Raw genomic sequence first — 18128 nt, 5'->3', positions numbered from 1 at the left:
AAACAACTGTATAGCATTTCCATAAAGGAGATGGTGAGATGTCACTTGTTTCAATGGCTATTCCATGCACATCTATGCATCAGAGAGACCACTAACAAATGATGGTGCTAAACCTGAAACTGACTTCCAGAAGTGTAGGTTTCAGAATGGGAGAGAACCTCACAAAGTAGCTGAACTTATACTGATGTAGCATTTACAGGGTAACATACATGAGTAACAAGGAATAATGGTCACAAACTGACAGAGCAGATTTAGGCTGGACATCAGGAAGAACTTCAGAGAAAGGGTGGCCAGAACTTGTAGCTGATGCTCCCCCCTACCTTGGGGGTCTTTAAGAGAAGGCTGGATTGGCATCTGACTGGGGCCATCTGACCCCAGCACTCTTTCCTTCCCAGGGCAGGGAGTCCGATTTGATGATCTGTTGAGGTCCCCTTCAACCCTAGTATCTATGAATCTAACATGAGAATAGCGGAAAAGCAGCTAAATCAAGCCTCCCTACTCTTCCCTACATACAAAATGTTTTTACGCATTGATTTTTCTTGCAACACTTCTGTCAAACTAATCACTAAATCCCCTAGCAGATGTTACACTTAAGTCACGATAACGCCATTAATCGTGATACAAATAGTAACCCTGCCACATGTTCAAGGAATTAATGGCATTAAAAGTATTCCACAAAATACATGCAATATCTTTGTGGCTGGTTGTCATCATGCCTTAAAAATGGGTCAGGGGAGCAACCAATTGGAGCCACTCCAGTGCAGTCCCAGGAGTGCCAGCCCTGGGATAACACCAAAACTAGTTTGAGACCCTGGTGCAGTCCAGGGGCAACTATACACATACCTTTTTGTCCCATGATGTACCAGAGATCCGCCGCTTCAAAGCAGACTCGATTAATTGAATCTGCTCTGCGCACAAGCTGACACACACTGTGCTGTGCCGCATGCAGTTGTATAAAAGTGGCGAAATGTGTGTCAGCACACCGAAAATGGTGGTAGTACACCTCCAAAGTGTTTTAGTTCAAAAAGGGCGCCACCACCATTTTCTCAGCACTGATGCGCGTTTCACCATTTATACAACTGCAAGCGTTGCAGTGTTAGACACTTTTCAAAAGTGGTACTTACATGTGTAAAAATGCCCCAGGGCTGGGGCCGACAATCAGCATGCGTTATTGCAGGAGGTGCTATTGCTGTGATCAGTGATTAGATCCCACTGTACCATTAAATGATGTCTGCCAAGGGCCTAAATGTCAGTCACTACAAATTACCCTATGTATGAGAAACACCAGTTTATTGGCCACTGACACTCAAAGGATGAACTTTAAACTATGGTTCACATCACCAGTAAATGCAACCCAGACTTCTATGGGAGTGGCAGCCATAAGTGATTGAAATTCAGCCACCAAATGCACAAGTTACTTAACTTACTTTTGTTGGCAGTGGACACTCATCCAGTAGTAATGTTATAACAGCTGGTCCCAGTGGATCTTCTAATGGAATAACTCTAATTAAAGATTGGACAACTTCCAGCCATCCTTCATCTGTCAACCAGAAAACAGAAGCAACTCTCAGAGAATGGTCCTGCTATTTGGGAGTGTTCAAAGCATAGAGGTAAAATATAAAGACAAACTTCAGTAGCATTAAATAAAAAGTCACCATACTGCAGTCTAAATGTCCCATCTCAATAGGTTTTAAAGCAGCAGTTGCTAATGCATTCTGTAAGGTCTTTGGAATCTTAACTTGTAACAGCTTGAAGGCTTTAGAGAAAGAAAAATACACATTTACAAAAGATGTATTTCCCAAATAAAGCTAGGTCTGACACCTACAATGCTGAGACCAATCGTACCAGATGCTAAGCACCCCAAACACCAACTAAAGTTAAAAGGGGTACTTAACATCAGAAGGGACAAGCACTTGGTGTACACTTCTTAGTTTGTTCTCAGAGAGTCAAGCGAACAACGTTCATCCATGGTGTTAAACAATCGTGCATCTAAGGCTGTATTACAGACAAAATCCTTCAAGCCAGACTCAGGACTGGTTTATTCCCCCTGAAATCACAGACCTTAGTTTGGTCTTTTGCTGTTGCTTGTGACAATGCACTTCTGTAAGCTTTCACCACATGACATCAAGTAGGGTTTGCACTTACAGATGAACACAGATGGACAGCCAAAATCAGTTATAAGAAAAGTTCAGTCTTACATGTCAAATTACTATTTGTGTCAATGGGAAAGTTGGGAAGGCAAGATAAAATGTTGAAGCCATTTTGTCAGGAGCAAAAAAGTCTCCAAGGCAATGGGTTTTACCTGCTCTGAAAATTAGAAAGTATGTGGTAGATAGGGAAGGCCTTAGAAAAAAACCCAAAACAAACAAAAAAAAAAGAAACCCCAAAACAAATGCATGGAATGTGGAGGAGCTTTCCTGTTATTTATGTGTTGCTCTGAAAACATGCTTTATTAATTAGTTTGATTGGTGTTCTGAAGAGATGCATTAGACCCAACCTCCAGTTCCTTGTGCATTCCCATGTCCGGCAACAGCGATGGGCATTCTAGATCAACAAGACATACTGTCAGGTCTACTGTAGAGGAATTCTGCAGAGAGCCTTTGCATCCACTGAACCTGAGAGGGATGGACCCTGCACCAGGACAGCTCAGAATTGAAGACATGTTTAGAAACAGGGCTAGATCATGACTCCAGGTGCAGCACAATGGGTATAGGGGCTTTACATATGGTCAAGAGGTTGTCCATTTCCTATACATAGGTAAATTATACCTCTTCACAGAAGTTTACAGGGCATATAGCTCACTGCATAAAGCCTAGTAAAAATGGACAACTGTGTTGACACAGCCAGTTTCCATAGAAAAATGGAATACAGTTAGGAAGTGCACTCAAATACAGTGAACTCAGTGGAATTAAAGTGTGCAAACAGTATTTCAGTGACTGCAAATTATGGGAACATCAGCAAATCAAGGGCAGCGCAGTCATATCTTTCTAGAAAGGTATTTCGTCGTCTCTGGCAGGTATAATGCAAATACCAAAGTGCTTTAGTACCTGTTTCTGCCATTTCATGCAATGTGATCATTGAATATGGAGGCTCCTGGTCACTGAAAGACAAATATTACATAGGTCAAGCCGGATGCTCAGCTATCAACATTAAACACTGAATAACATCCAAAACAGAGAAGTGTACTGGATTTACTCCTAAAAACATAAAGACTGAAGGCCTTTAATACTCTATGCAGGCCTGAAACAGAGATGGGCATTATGTTTTACTCTGGCTCAAATGTCAACTTTCGTATGTTCTCTACAGCTGCTAAGAGAGACAGTGATTTATGTTTGCATATCTAAAAAGAAATTTAATGTTTAATGCTATTCACTGCAAAACATTCCTGAAAATATACAATAAGACAGCATTTCAGAGGGCCTGAAATGGACAAAGAGTAGATCAGGAGGGAAGAAAATGCTGAAATAGCTTAAATAATGATTTTTCCAGAAAGTCTCTGCTAAAAAAAAGATTCAACTGAAGGACAAACAACCCAAGGTCTCTACAGACTTTGGCATACTGAGTAGCAGAAAACAGGTCTTTTGATGAGCTTGTGGAGAACAATTCCCCATTCTTCCATCAAAAAAGAAAAAAAACCGCTAAAAATTCCATTAGGTGCACTGTCATTAAAAATTTGGGGTGGAGGGAAGACAAGTGGATGAGTCTAACAACCAAAGATATTAATAAGCTAGAAATAAGTAATACATGCAAACTGGGACTAAGATAAAAGAAAATAAGGCAAGTAAGAGGGTGCTCAGTGGATTTCACAGATACCACTCTGATCGATCTGTTCCAGTGAAAAAACAAAAAACGAAAAAAACATTTTTTTAAAGGGTATAGGCTGTCAAGGGATCCAGCACTGGGAGGTGAAGAAATGAAGGCTAAGTACAGACATTCAGAAAGTCCAAGCCAGATTCAGACCAAGTTTTGCAGCTTTTTCTAGGAGTCCTAGATTACTTCAAGAACGAATAAACTCACATTTGTTTTGCCGGAGGGGGGGGGGGGGGGGAGAATGACAGGGGGGCACACAGACTGACTATATTGGCCTAGGCCAGCAGGCTAGGACCATTCACTTACCTCCTAGCAGGCTGCCAGAATTGCAAGCACAGCTGAGCAACCACCCCTGACTGGCCAGCATGGCCCCTCTTCCACCAGCTGTCAATGGCAGGTGTAGGGGGGAGAGGGGGAAACGGAGCCCTCTGCTGTGCAGGACCCCTCAGCTATGCTGGCTTAGGCCTGGGGAGGGGCCAGGGCTAGGTGGCTGTGTGCTGCATCAGGAACCGGGGGAGAGGTGAGAAACAGTGTCGTCCGTCCATTCCCCCCCCACCTTCCCCTCTGCAAGTCCCCCACCACATGGCCCCGGTTCTGAGCCAGCATAGCTAGGAGGGCCCGCATGCCAAGGGGCTCCACTTCCCCCACCCCCAGTTCCCATATTGGTGGATGGCTGTAGCCCGGAGCCAGTAAAGAGACATTCCAAAAGATAAGAAAATCTAGATAATAAAACAAGAGGGAAACTGGCAAGATCTCATATCAATTTAACCTAAAGAGCTATCCAAAGCCAGTGTCATAACACACGATTTTCCCAGTAAAGAATTCTAGCCATTTTTAGAGAAGTTACACGTGAATATTCAGAAAGAAACTGAAGCTTCAGCTCAGGCAACACTGGTGTATTTTTACATTAGGACTCAAGGATGGATTTAAGGATCCTGCAAGGATACAGGAAAATCAAATGACAAGATGCATTTAAAAAGCCCCATGGTAAAGTTTAGAGAAGACTCCTATGCAGTGTAATGAAGATCAATGCTGAGACCTTAAATGTTGTGTGCACCACGACTTGAGACCCATATTCTCAATTAGCAGTACTCCCCGAAGGCAGCCATACACATGCAACAGACCTGCCCTGCAGCTGCAAATCTAAAAGCAATCAATAGCAATGTTCATCTTCAAAGGGTGTTGACAAACAAAATAATCTTCACGGACACACCTTTGTGGTAGATGGGTATTTTACCATTCATATTTCACAAGCAATTAGAAGGAAGGACAGGATGGCACCTTAAAGACCAACTTGTTCAGAAAGGCATCTCTGATATTTTCAGAGTATCTCCTTCTAGCTGCTGCCGCTGCCCCCAGCCCTGCGGTATCAGCGGGTACCAGTACATGCAACCCCAACCCTGCGCGCCCCGTCCTGGCTCCAGGCTCACCTGGCTGGGCTGAGCAGCAGCAGTGCAGGATAAACTGCTGCTCAGTGCGGGGCAAAAGCAGCCTCTCCCCCTCACCACCGCCAGCACTTCCAGGTGTAGCCGCCAAGAGCCCGCGCCGGGCTGCCCTGCATCTACACCACGTCACCGCCGCCTCTGGGGTGCCCTGTGCAGCACTGGCAACAGTGTGGAGCAGCTAAGGGGCAAGCCAGAGGCAACGGTAATGGAGCCACAGGGCAGCCCAGCACAGCACAGGCTCTGGGCATCTGCACCAAAAACTGCCTGGTGGTGGCAAGGGGGAAGGGCCACTTTCCCTGCCATGCTGAGCAACAGTTTCTGCCTGGCTGCTGCTCAGTGTGGACAGGTGAGCCTAGAGCTGGCGCAGACTATGTGGGACCAGGAATGCGTTCGCTGGTACCTGCTGCTACCATGGGGCTGGGGACAGCAGCAGCAGCCAGGAGGCACCCCAGCCATGCTGCATGCCCAGGGGCAAAAGAACACGCCACGGCTGGGCAATGCGGAGTGGACACGGGCCATGCTGGGCCTATGCGCTGTTGGCAGGGGCGGGGGAGGTGCCACAAGGCACGCGGGCTTTGGACTGTTGCGGGGTGGGGGCAGAGGCTGGCCAGCTCGGGGCGAGGGGGGGAAGGTATGTGGAGGTCCTCCCATGCACACCCCATATACCCTCAAACCACACTGCCAACCCCACACTCTCCACCACACACAATCATGCACCCCAAAAACACCGTACCCACCCACACCCTCTCCCACACCTCTGGGGTAAGCTCTGTTCACTGCTACACTCACACAGCCACATACCACCCCCAGCTACCCTCCCCCTTCACATACTCCACAACCCCCCACAAACCCAATACCTACCCACACATCACATACCCCCCATAACCACCCACACATACCTCCACACTCCACATACAGACACACAACCACATACATCCACATCCCCCCACAAACCCCATACCTACCCAACCCATACCCCCCACACCCCTTCATATCCCCCCACAAAATACAAGAGTAAGACCTCATTTTGAGCTATTATGCAATCACCTCTATACACTGCACAACACACACAAATCAGGACAAAAACATTAAAAAAAATAAAATTAAAATGTATTATTATGGATGTGTGATTTTTAGTATATAACTTTTTGTTGTTGTTCCAAGATGGCAAACCCCCTTCCCAAAAGGAGTACTTCCAGGGGCAAGGGGAGGGACTTCTGGTGGCCAAGGTCAGAGGCTAGGACTGAAACTTCTGGTCCCAAGATTTTGACAAGGGGGTGGGGCCACCCTTGCGGACCTTGACAGCTCACCAAAATTCGTTTAGCAGCCCTCCAGCCAAAATAATTGCCCACCCTGGTTTATGCCCTTCTTAACGAGTTAGTTACTAAGGTGCCATCCTGTCCTGCCTGATTTTAGACTAATAGAGGCAGACAGAGAAAAAGAAATATAGATTATGTTACTAAACCAAAGCCACCATGGCAGTGTGAATCAATACCAAGATCAGGTCTAAAGACTTCCCTGCTACAAGTTTTGTGTTCAAAGCAATTACTGAAGTTTAAGAGATTTAACATGCACCATACTGATGTGAACTGATTTTTAAATACCACTGAATTAAGAAACAAGAGAGACAAAAGAGATTAAAGGACAAAAGTTTGCAAACCTTAGAACAAAGAATTGCAGCAAGTTTAACAATTTCTAGCTAAAAACTGAATGAATGAGAATCTGGTATTCCCAAGTTTAATGTGTTCACAATAAAAGGTTTTAAATAGATGTACTATCTCTATGTTGCTAAAAAGTAAATATGATACCATAAAAATAAAACTTGAAGAAAGGTGATCAGTTATTTTTTTTTAAAAAGCTAAAACCTGTTTAAAAAGAAAGGTGGCTATACCACAAACAGGAAAAAGGTTGTACCATACTGAGATTATTTTCTAGAGAAAAGATATAATGATAGAAGGTTAAGAAGAAAAAACAGGAAATGATAAAAAGATGCAATGAACAGGACTTTCTGATCAAATCTTGTGTTTTAGCCACCAATTCAGTAGTATACAAAAAAATGTAGCTACAAAGTACAGAAACTTTGTATGTCTAAGTTGAACAAGTAATTTCAGTGCCATTTTCTGTGGCACTGCTTTGAAATCATTCTTATTCCATTCTTTCTTTCAGTGTCCTGAAGACTCCTCCATTTCATCCCTCCTTCGCCAAAACATTCTTCTTCTCGAGTAATACATTCTCCGAAGTTTGTTACTGTGCTTTCTAATGATGGGGATGCTCACAAGCACCACCAGAAAAAGGATGCCCTTTTCTTTCAGTTTAAACTAAGCGCCTAAAGAAGTTTACTTTAACTCTTCCTTCTTTATAACAGACGCTTTGATTTTAAGTTGCCAATGCTTCCTTCATCCATTTTTACCCACGTTTCAAGTGAAAATATTTTTTTTCTTGCTCCCTACTTTGTGCAACAAAACTATTCAGACCACACAACATGCTCATTCTTGTTCAGACAGGTGAAACTCAATTACATATATTTGGGTGCTAGAAAAGTGGAGTGAAAGGGGGGAAAAGACAGCTTTCTTGTGGCATAATTTTGGTGAGAATGCTAAATATAAAATTCTAAAAACTTAGTTATCAACCTCAACACTTTAAAGGTCTTTAGGGCTCTGCAAAAAGCAACAAACATGGAAAACAAGTCTGAACCCTGTAATCCTTGTGCATCCACAACTCCCTCCACTGATACGCTGAATAAGCAAAGATGACAGCAGAATGATTTGTCCTTAAAGGGCACATCCTCATGAGCAGGAAAGTGCATTTCCCTGGGGACAAATAGCAGCAGCACATATTTCATAGTTGGGAGGGTCGGAAGGGACCTAAGCAGGTCATCTAGTCTGACCCCCTGCCATGGGCAGGAAAGGATGCTGGGGTCAAATGACCCCAGCTAGGTGGCTGTCTAGCCTCCTTTTGAAGACCCCTAGGGTAGGGGCAAGCACCACTTCCCTTGTAAGTTGGTTCCAGCTCCTAGCCACCCTGACGGTGAATAGTGCCTCCTGATATCTAGCCTGAATCTACTCTCGGTCAACTTACGGCTGTTGTTCCTTGGTACCCCTGGTAGTGCTCAGGGGAACAGGGACTTTCCCACTGCCTGCTGCTCCCTCTTGGCAAGTTTGTAGGTGGCCACCAGATCCCCTCTCAGCTTTCTCTTGTGGAGGCTGAACAGGTTCAGGTCCCATAGCCTCTCCTCGTAGGGCCTGCCCTGCCACCCCCTAATCATGTGGGTGGCCCTCCTCTAGACCCTCTCGATGCTGTCCACATCCCTCCTGAAATGCGGCGCCCAGAATTGGACGCGGTACTCCAACTGTGGCCTGACCAGTGTCGCATAGAGGGGGAGGATCACCTCCTTGGACCTGCTTGTGATGCATCTGTGGATGCATGACAGGGTGCGGTTAGCATTCCTGACCGTGTCCCCACATTGGCGGCTCATGTTCATCTTGGAATCAATAATGACTCCAAGATCCCTTTCTGCCTCTGTGCTGATGAGAAGGGAGTTCCCCAGCCTGTAGGTATGCTGCTGGTTCTTCCTCCCCAGGTGCAACACCTTGCACTTGTCCGTACTGAAACCAATCCTGTTCTCATCCGCCCACCTCTGTAACCTGTCCAGATCTAGTTGTAGCCTGTCCCTCCCTTCTAGCGTGCCCACTTCTCCCCACATCTTAGTGTCATCTGCAAACTTGAACAAGGTGCTTTTCACCTCCTCGTCTAAGTCGTCAATGAAGATATTGAACGGTGCTGACCCTGCTACTTGTCCCTGGAGAACGCTCCTGCACACATGCTCTGGAGCGTGGCAAGTTGCCCTGGGTGGGGTAGGGGAGCCTGGGGTCATCACCTGAGCTGGCCCTAGCAGCCTTACCTGAGATCCTGGGGCATCAGTTGTGGCGATCCAGGTGTGGAAATCCTGGCCAGCAGCCAGAGCGTGGCTCTGGTTGGTCAGGCTTTGGTTTGGGGTAACACATGCTGCTGCCACATGCACCACCCCACCCTTTTCTGGTGTGTGCGGAAAAAAAAACAAAACACGTACATGTGCAGCACATGTGGTTTGCAGCATTGCAGGTAGGTTTGCGGAGCCACAAACTACACGTGTGCATTCATGGGGATGTGCCCAAAAACTGTTAGATTTATAACCAGGAAGAAAAGCTTTGTTAAGCACAAACTAATGAAGATCAAAGTGCTCTCTTTTTCTTTAATTCTGCAAAGCCATTTTCAGGAAAAAGGACATACAAGGAAGTAAATAAAAACACCCCAAAGCTTTTGATCTTTGGAAAAAAGATAACACATTCCCTTTAAGATACTAAGTATGTGTACATTCTGGGTTGAGGAGGAGATTTTAAGGCAAGCAAAGTTTGCTAGGGCAGAAATTTCATCAATATTGAAATAATCTTTTGCATGGTACTTACTTATCTACCAGCGTCCGAATCACTGCCAGCGTGTCAAGCACTAGCCCGTCCACATTCTGTTTTTTTCTTCTTGGTTCATGTGGGCCTCGACCCCTCCTGGGTGGCCTTACAGGGTCCCTTGGATGGCTTCTTGCTTCAGGTACTGGTACTCTACTGGTCTCTGCTTGCCGGTTCTGAGATTCCACGTTGTCTTCTACTCCGCTATCCTCTCGACATACGCAGGAGTTTCCCATGTTGCTAGCCCCCAAGGTTCCCAATAAAAAGGGGAAGTGCTGCCCTAAAGTCAGCAGTACACCTTGAAAAAGGCTTCTACTAGCGTAGAACACAACCAAAGCAACTACAATCATCTAGAAAGTTTTAAAAGTAATGTTTTTGTGATCCTGAATTGTGGCCTTTGCATTGTACACATTGTTATGAGCTGGAACAAGGGGGAAGTTGTAGATTTAGGTCCCGACATCATCAATTAAGAAATGCATTGGTCATCCAGAAGTGAGTCTGGAGAGGAAAAAAGGCTAAATAAAACAGACTTGCTTCATTTAATTATTCTGCTGAATAACTGGCAAGTATTCAAGTTCCCACCTCAGTAGCAAAGTAAATACACTATTTGGGGATATACCATTAACCCTAGCTTGTCACTTTTCCATTTCCCTCAGGCTCTATATGTTGGTGTTACAAATATCATCCTCCCCTGTAACAGCATTCCCCTTCTCCCATGATCCCCTTTGCACAGGCTCTGCCCCATTTTCCCCAGCATTCCATGGGCTGTACCCTTCCCCCCAAGGAATAACTACCTTTCAAATAACTATTTTTCTCCATGCCAGAGATGCTGCATATCCTAAATCCTTTCCCATGTTCCGTGCTCCCCATTTCCCACCAGAAAAGGGCCTTCATGCTCCTCATAATCTCAACCACCCCCTCCTTACATAGCATTATCGCCCTTTCCACTGCCCCCACCTTGCCACCATCTAGGTGATAAGCAGGGATCTTGATTTTCTGTTTAAAAAACCCAAATGCTCCGATTAAAAAACCCCAAATCCACGTTTTTCCACACCGCAATTAGAAGCCTACAAGTGCCTCAGTCATTATAGTAAAATAAATTCTAAATACCTATATATTTTGGAGTTTTATTTAATTTTATTTTTTTATTATGGAAAATCAGAGCTCCCCCTGCCCCCTTCACTCACCAGGACTGTGGTCATCACCCTCATTGCTTTGTGGCACTAAGCAGCCCCGATATGCCAGTTGGTATCCTGACCCCTCCCATGCCAGTGCCCCTCACTCCTGACCTACAGCCACCAACACCCACAGTTCTGCTGGTGTTCCTCACTCCCAACCTGCAGTCCTCACCCCCCCCTCACTCATGACCCACAGCCCCCTGCTCCTTCAGCCCTGCTTGAAGCCCCCCCACCACAAGTCACCAGGGCTATGGGACCCTCCTTCTTGTTCCCTGCTCTGTGGGCACCAGCTGCAGCTGGCCAGCAGGAGGCAGTGGCTGCTGTGGCTTGACAGGAGTGCAGAGCCTGCCCCCACCCCGTATGGGTGGCACAGCCAGAGCAGAGCTGAGCAGAGCCTGTGGGGGTCAGGAGAGGATGCAGGCCGCACGCTGTGGGACTGAGCTCCCCGCCCTGCTGCCCTCCCCACAGGGGCCTCTGCAGCCCAGCAGGAGGGACCTGGAGTGGAAGGGTAGAGTGGGGCTGGAAGTCTTGGTGCCACCAACACCTCTGGGAGCCCCACGCCAGCCATGCCACCATGGTGAGGCACCCCTACACATGCAGCAGCAGGGGCTGAGCTGACAGGAGGCACCTTGCCATGGCACAACTGGCATGGGGCTCCAATGGCAGTTGAGGCCTCACCGAACCCCCACCGAGCTGTGCCCCTCCACTGCTGCCATGCATGCAGGGGTTCCTTTCCATGACAGCATAGCTGGCACAGGGCTCCTGGTGGCAGCAGTGATGGCACCAAGCCTCCCCACCCATCAGCCCCCATGTCAGGTCCTGTCCACTGGGACAGGAAGGCCCCTGGGGGGTGGGCAGCAGGGCAGGGAACCCCAAGCCCCGCAGCAGGCAGCCTGCATCCGCTCCCGCCCACAAATCTGAGAGAGCACATGCCCTCCCATGCCCAATGATGGGTTGCCTCTGTTGCCCATCCCATTCCCAAGAATGCGCACAGTGGTGGGGAGCCAGCTCCCCTACTAGCCACCTGTGGCTCCATCCTACTTCCCCAGCTGACCCCGCTGCTGTGCATTCCTGTCGAGGACCTGAGCACCACCCCAGCTGGGCAGTCTCCCCATCTGCCAGCTCTGCCCCCACTCCCTCCCTCGCTGTAGGGGCCTTGATCTACAACCCCACCCCCACAGACTTAACTACAGGCAACTGAGGAAGCTGCTTTCCACCACTGTCTGGCTGCTCTGCACCACACATACACGTGGTGCCCCTTGCATCCTGCTGCATCCCTCTACAGGGATGAATTATGCAAATAATGGAATGAGGGAGAGAGATGGAGTGATTCCTAAAGGGTGGGGTGGAACTGAATGTGTGTAGGGTTATGCAAATGATGGAAGGAGAGGCGGGGAAAGGAGTGGGAGGGTGGGATCGGAGGCTGAGTTATATAAACAATAGACCAGGGCTATGGGAGGGAGGTGGGGTTATGCAAAATAGTGGGGAATGAAATGGAGGTGGAGGGGTGGGGGGGCTGGGCAGGGATGCCTCCACTCTCTCCCCTCCCTCCAAGACTGCAGGTCTTTCTGCATACTTTTCTCCTTGCTGGTTTTTTGTTTTGTTTTCGTATTTTGTTTTGTTTTTACAATGAGCGCACCCAAAATGCAAAACTCACCACTTGGGGATGGCCTGAAACCACAGCTTAATTGCTCTGATTAAGCCCAGAGAAGCCATTAATGCACGCTTAATAACATTTGAATTAGTGGCTTCCCCAGGCCTAATTAGGGTTTAGGGTGTGGTGGCAATCTTTGGGGAGGGACGGGACTGCTGTATCCCCTCAAACAGAGGCACAGCAGGGCCCTGCCATGCTTAGTCTGTGAATATGGCAGCTGTGCACAATCTGCCTGTGAAATAGGCCACCCACCTCTGAGTTCAGTAGACCCCTAGCTATAAGGTTCATGTTGCAAAGCCAAGCAGTCAAAAAGCTACAAAGGATAAAAAATAAAGATACCTATAAAACCACCACAATTTGCCCCACCCTTGTGCATATGCATTATGATACAGTTTTAGCTATATTATAACAGACTTTTTCCCCCCCTGTCTGTAGGACCCCTGCCTCATTCAGTGCACAATGTTCTGTTATTCTACCTATGACTGTTTGGTTAGCTGGCCTAATGCCCTACTTGTTGCACTCTGTCCTGTGAAAGAACTATTAGTTTTCTTGTTCTTTGTCTAAAGCTCTTGCAACTAAAATTACTTCACAAATATTAATTCACTTATTATCACAACAACTCTGTGAGATAAAGGGGTGGAATTCCCATTTTATAAGGAGAAAGACTGCAGTTAAAAGTATCCATAACATTTAGGGGTGCGGTTTGACACACCTAAAACCTCGATTTTTTGGATTTTTTTTTTTTAAAGAGAAGTAATCATCATATAGAACTTCATATATTCAAGTTAATTCCCATTTACTTCAGCTGCAGTTGCTAGTGCTCACTCCTTCTGCAAATTAGACATCAGTATATCAAACCTAGTACCCAGAAAACAAGGAGGAACACTTACAAAAAGTTGGGTTTAGGCTATTTGACTAGTTGTATAAGCTGCAGCAGAGAGACGGCTTTGTCCAACACTCCAGTGCAGCACTCAACTGCTTTCAGCCACGATGCCAGCCTCTCTTCCCGAAATCCCCCGATTCATTCCTCAAACATCCTCCAACTTCTGCAAAAAATGAGAGAGAGAGTCCTAAAAAGAGAATAAAACCCTCAAACAAACAAACCACATTCCTTCAGTATAGACAACTTTCCCTAGATCAGATCCACAGCAGCACAGTGAGCAAGCGAGGCAGGAGTTTGGCTTTTCTTTCTTTCTTTTTCTTTTTTCTTTTTTTTTTTTGGGGGGGGGGGGTCCTCATGTGATCACCCAATTAAAGACTGTATCATAGTGCACATACACAAAGACATATTATTTACAGATTTTCAGCTTTCCTCTTAAATCTCCAGGTGTTGAGATCTAGGGGTCAGCCACACCTCCCCTGAGAGCACGTGGTAAAAACTATAAGAAACTGCAGAGTAAAAACAGATGTCACCATTCACTGCCATACATTTTTTGTGATGACTCAAAGTGACACCAAATTAAAATCTATACCTTCTGTCATGCCACAATGTGGCAGTAACAAGAAGTAGTTATAAATTCTGCTGCTTTATTGAGGCAGACATCTATTTGGTTGCCAGTCAGATGACTGATGTCTCAGCTCTAGGGCTGCACCGGACTGAGCTCCCAAAGATTGCCAGGGTTCAGCTCTGCAAGAGGGGAACATGTTACCTGTTGTCCTCCAAGATCAACAAGACGGACAATGAGCAAAGTGTTTTGCCGAATGAAGCAGATAAGTTCTGCTAGGGCATATCCCGGCACAGTTCACCTGTTTTATTTGAGGATATCTGTTTCTAGCCAGAGAGAAAGAGACATCCTTCCTTCAACTCTATAGACATTCTCTCTCTTTCCTCCAGGCTGCATGATGGAAAGGTACACATATAAAAAGCAGCAGTGTTTATATAGTTTTAAAAAAGTAACACAAATGAATTGACTTCCAATAGAAAGATGTGCTTACAGGACTGATCCACGCCATAGGCTTAGCAGTGAACCGACTGCTTAGTCTACCCATAGATAAAATGGAGATTTTGTACAAATTCTTATTTAACATATTATTTTTACATTAGAGAGGTTAAATGAACAGGAACTGCAGATGCTCAGTGCCTCAGAATCAACTCCCAAGGGTTTTTTGTTTGGGTCGAGTCATTTTTTTCACTGGGAATTTTGAGACCGAGGCAGCTTTATCCATTCTTAATCCAAGTGATTTCCTTTATCTAGCAAGAAAAAGAAATAACTTGTGCAGAAATCATGCTAAGCAGTTAACTAAGAAAAAAAAAGGTGCCATAGCATGCATGATTGGAGACAAGCAAATAGGATTTCCAAACCCAACTGTAGTATTGATTGTTAAAATATTTCACACACAAAAAAAAAAAAATAGTTAAGTAGGACCCAGCAATTAAGACAGACAGAAGTTAACAAAACATTAGTCTGCTGCTCTCAGCTTTAATAAACTGGGGTAGATAATGTCTTTTTTAATTAAAACATTTTTTCTTTTTAAAAACAGACTTAAAATATAAAATTATGTCAACCTATATTAGAGCCTACTTTGATTACAAGTATTAAGCTCTACACACTTGGTCCCAAAACTTAAAAGAAAACATTGTTATTGGCTAAACTGCTATAGCCAGAGCTGAAGTGCTATAACAGGTTTTTGTTTTTTGTTTTTTACCAGCATTAGCCTCTCCTACAGGTACAGAGATCTTAATTTCAGTTGCTAGTTAATTTAGTTTTAAGAAGCTAATTGTGAGTTGAAAAGCAGGTAAACTAGTTTTTGCTTTTTAACCTATGAATAAAATTAGATATAAATGGATGAGACATTAATTCCAAAAAAGACTTCCAAAACATTATGACCAGAAATAATTCAGTTAATTGATTAGCTATGCAATACTTCCTGTTTTTTTAAGCTTTTGATAAATTAGTTTAAATGCAAAGGTTGGGAGAAGTTTCAGATAAGCTCTCAGTGCTAAGGGCACTTATACACAAACCAGGAAGCTACTTCAATGTACTGTAATTACAGACACAATTAATCGAGTGCGGCAATAACTGCACTCCCGCCAGCTTCCGCTTCTTGTGTATCAGTGTCCTGTGCTTCAAGCCTCCACCATTTTGAAGTGTGGGAATGCTGATGATACAAAACGCTTTGGGCACTTTAATTTGAGCGGTTTTTGGAGCCGCTACTTAAAGTGCACCCCTGGAACACGTGTAAAAATGCCCAAAGGGTTTTTCTGCAGGTCTGAAAACACAGATGTAGCCGGAGCTAAATAATAAATAGAACAATAGCCTGTGGAAAACTCCATATAGAAATAACATCAGTCTGTTGAAAGAATGGAACAGGGCTACAATACCACTCCAATACTACTTCAAAGGTTTTTGATAAATTTACTTTTTGTTATTTCAATTGGAACATTTAAGGTGCTTTTTTATTTAGCAAATAATTTAGAATATGCTATTATTGCATATTGGATAGAAATTGTAATTCAATGAAGGCAGCTTAAGTTGCGAGAAAAAAATATTACCAAAAGTATTTTATAACACATGAATCTAAATAAATTGAAGCAATTATGAGGCTGAGCATGAAAGTGTATGAACGAGTGTTTTTACCTGGGCAGCAAAAGGATTGCCATGGTTAGTGTAAAAGCTATCATTAGTTGGAAATAAGCATATTTTAAAATAGTTCCAACAAATGGTGATTCCCAAGTAGAGTGCCTTGAGATCCTTTCAAGGGTGCTGAGGGGTGCCATGTGACATTAGTACTGTCAACTGTGTAAGCATGATTCACAAGAAAAAACAAGAGATTTCAACTATGAATCCAAAGTGTTTAAAACATTCTGACCTGTTGTGGTCCGAGTTATTTGCAACAGAAGAATTACTCCATTTTGTAGTAATAACAACTCAAGTGAGAAGAAAAAAAAAAAATCAAGCTGGCATTTTCTTAGGGGCACCCTGAGTCCATCAAGGGGTGCTTTGAGTCTGGAAAGGTTGAGAACCACTATTTTAAATCAGAAGTTTCTCATTTGCCCCTTTAAATGGTGATTAAGATCAGCAATTTAAATTTACTGCGTAGCACGCACAGTTTCAGGGCAGCTTGGCTTCTTTATGTCAGGCTCTAACAGATGCAGATTATAATTCCTCGGGCCACAAGTACACCCCGGAAAGAAGCACAACATGGACTTTTATCACAAGGAATTAATCATTAATTCCACTCTGATTTCACTTTTGGCAGCTGCCAGAGGTATGGGGAAGGCACAAGGCCACATGGAGCAAGGAAACAAAGATTAAGTTGGAAAATTTTTCTGAGATAATTGTTTTTCTTGAGGTGCAAGTAACGTACCATTCCCAGAACAATGCAGGGGACAACTCCAACTAAGTTTAGAACTAAACCCACCAGCAAAAGAGCATCCGAAGAGGAACCATGCTCACTTTCACAGCCTTGGGATCTGGAACTCCTACGTCCTCCCCCATATTACTGATTGCCTGAAGGAGGGACTAAACTCTACCTGCATCCACCTAGCTATGAAAAACAGAACTGGAAACTTAACGTAGTTAACTAAAGCTCTTTTATCCACCTAACAGAAGTTCATCAGGCACCACTGAATTTCTGCAGTTGTTGCCGTTTTCTTTAATAGAACTGCTGAACAAGGCTGTATTTATGTGTGCATCAAGACATGGCTGCCAAGTGCGTGTGTGTTCATTCTGCTTATAGTTTGTAAAGACAAAAACAGAAGACTTGAAGAGACCATCTGGACCTTCAAGTGCAGAAAAACATGCAATAAGTGATTGCCCAAACGGATCCCCTTGAACATCCTCCAAACCTCCAAAATCCTCCATGGCCACAGATCTCTGCCTAGCAAACCTAGGACTTTTTAGTGTGGACAACACAAAGCTACCAGGAGACAAGGACACCACCAAGGCACTGAGTTCTGTGAGAGCTAGGTAAAACACATTAAGATTACAGGAAGCAAATTACACCCCAAGCTACAAAGTAAAGGGCTGGGTGAAGGAAAACTAATGGTCTTTGCCAGTCTGACCTAAAGAAAAATCTACCTGACCTCAATTCTGAGATCAGTTTAATCCTGAACACATGAGTAAGACCCACCACTCAGGCACTGGAAAAGGATCAGACCAAAATGACAAACATGCCTAAACTGTCCAGGTCTCAAAGCAAGCCCTGTAAAATGCTAGTTGACTAGGCACAAGAACATAGTACATGTTTTGAAGAGGGAAGGAAATGCCCCCCTCTCCCCTTAAACTTTGGTAAATGGCAATGAAATAGACTGTATCTGGACTGGCAGACTTTTCACTAAAGCTCTGTTAGGCAGCCATGAAACATGATTTTTTAATCGAGTGGATGATAAGCATTCTTAGTCAATATGAATGCTGAAAACAAAGGACTGAACACAGTCCTAAAATCTGGACTTGATGGAGGGAAAAAAAAAAGTTAAAGTGAGCTTACAACCTCCCCATTGCTGATACATTTCAAGTGTGACAAAGGGGGAAAAAAAAAAAAAAAAAGAGAGGAACGAGTAGAAACACAAGCAGTTCCATTACATTAATAGAACTGATTTGTTTGTGAATTGAGACAAGGAACGGAATACAGGAATATGACCTACCCAGGAGAGGGG

General features: G+C 44.6%; 1 protein-coding gene across 6 annotated transcripts in view; it reads right to left on the bottom strand.

Annotated features, from left to right (window-relative positions):
* The window catches only part of RSPRY1 (ring finger and SPRY domain containing 1), a 76077-nt gene that overhangs the window by 38545 nt on the left and 19404 nt on the right, over nucleotides 1-18128 (bottom strand). For 4 of the 6 annotated variants that reach the window (XM_014611003.3, XM_019497712.2, XM_059713665.1 and 1 more), the window contains 4 exons: nucleotides 13420-13575; nucleotides 9701-10195; nucleotides 3048-3100; nucleotides 1428-1540 (listed from right to left, as the gene is read on the bottom strand). In XM_014611003.3, the coding sequence (XP_014466489.1) occupies nucleotides 1428-1540; nucleotides 3048-3100; nucleotides 9701-10047 (513 nt within the window). In that variant the 5' untranslated portion in view covers nucleotides 10048-10195; nucleotides 13420-13575. Of the gene's footprint in view, nucleotides 1-1427; nucleotides 1541-3047; nucleotides 3101-9696; nucleotides 10196-13419; nucleotides 13576-18128 lie in introns of those variants that run through there. The other 2 variants (XM_019497713.2, XM_059713666.1) reach the window with 2 other exon arrangements.

This window comes from Alligator mississippiensis, chromosome 10 (assembly GCF_030867095.1).
Source record: "Alligator mississippiensis isolate rAllMis1 chromosome 10, rAllMis1, whole genome shotgun sequence".
Taxonomy (NCBI): Eukaryota; Metazoa; Chordata; order Crocodylia; family Alligatoridae; genus Alligator; species Alligator mississippiensis.
Note: the sequence above shows the minus strand (reverse complement) of the source record. Positions and strands in the feature narration are given on the sequence as shown.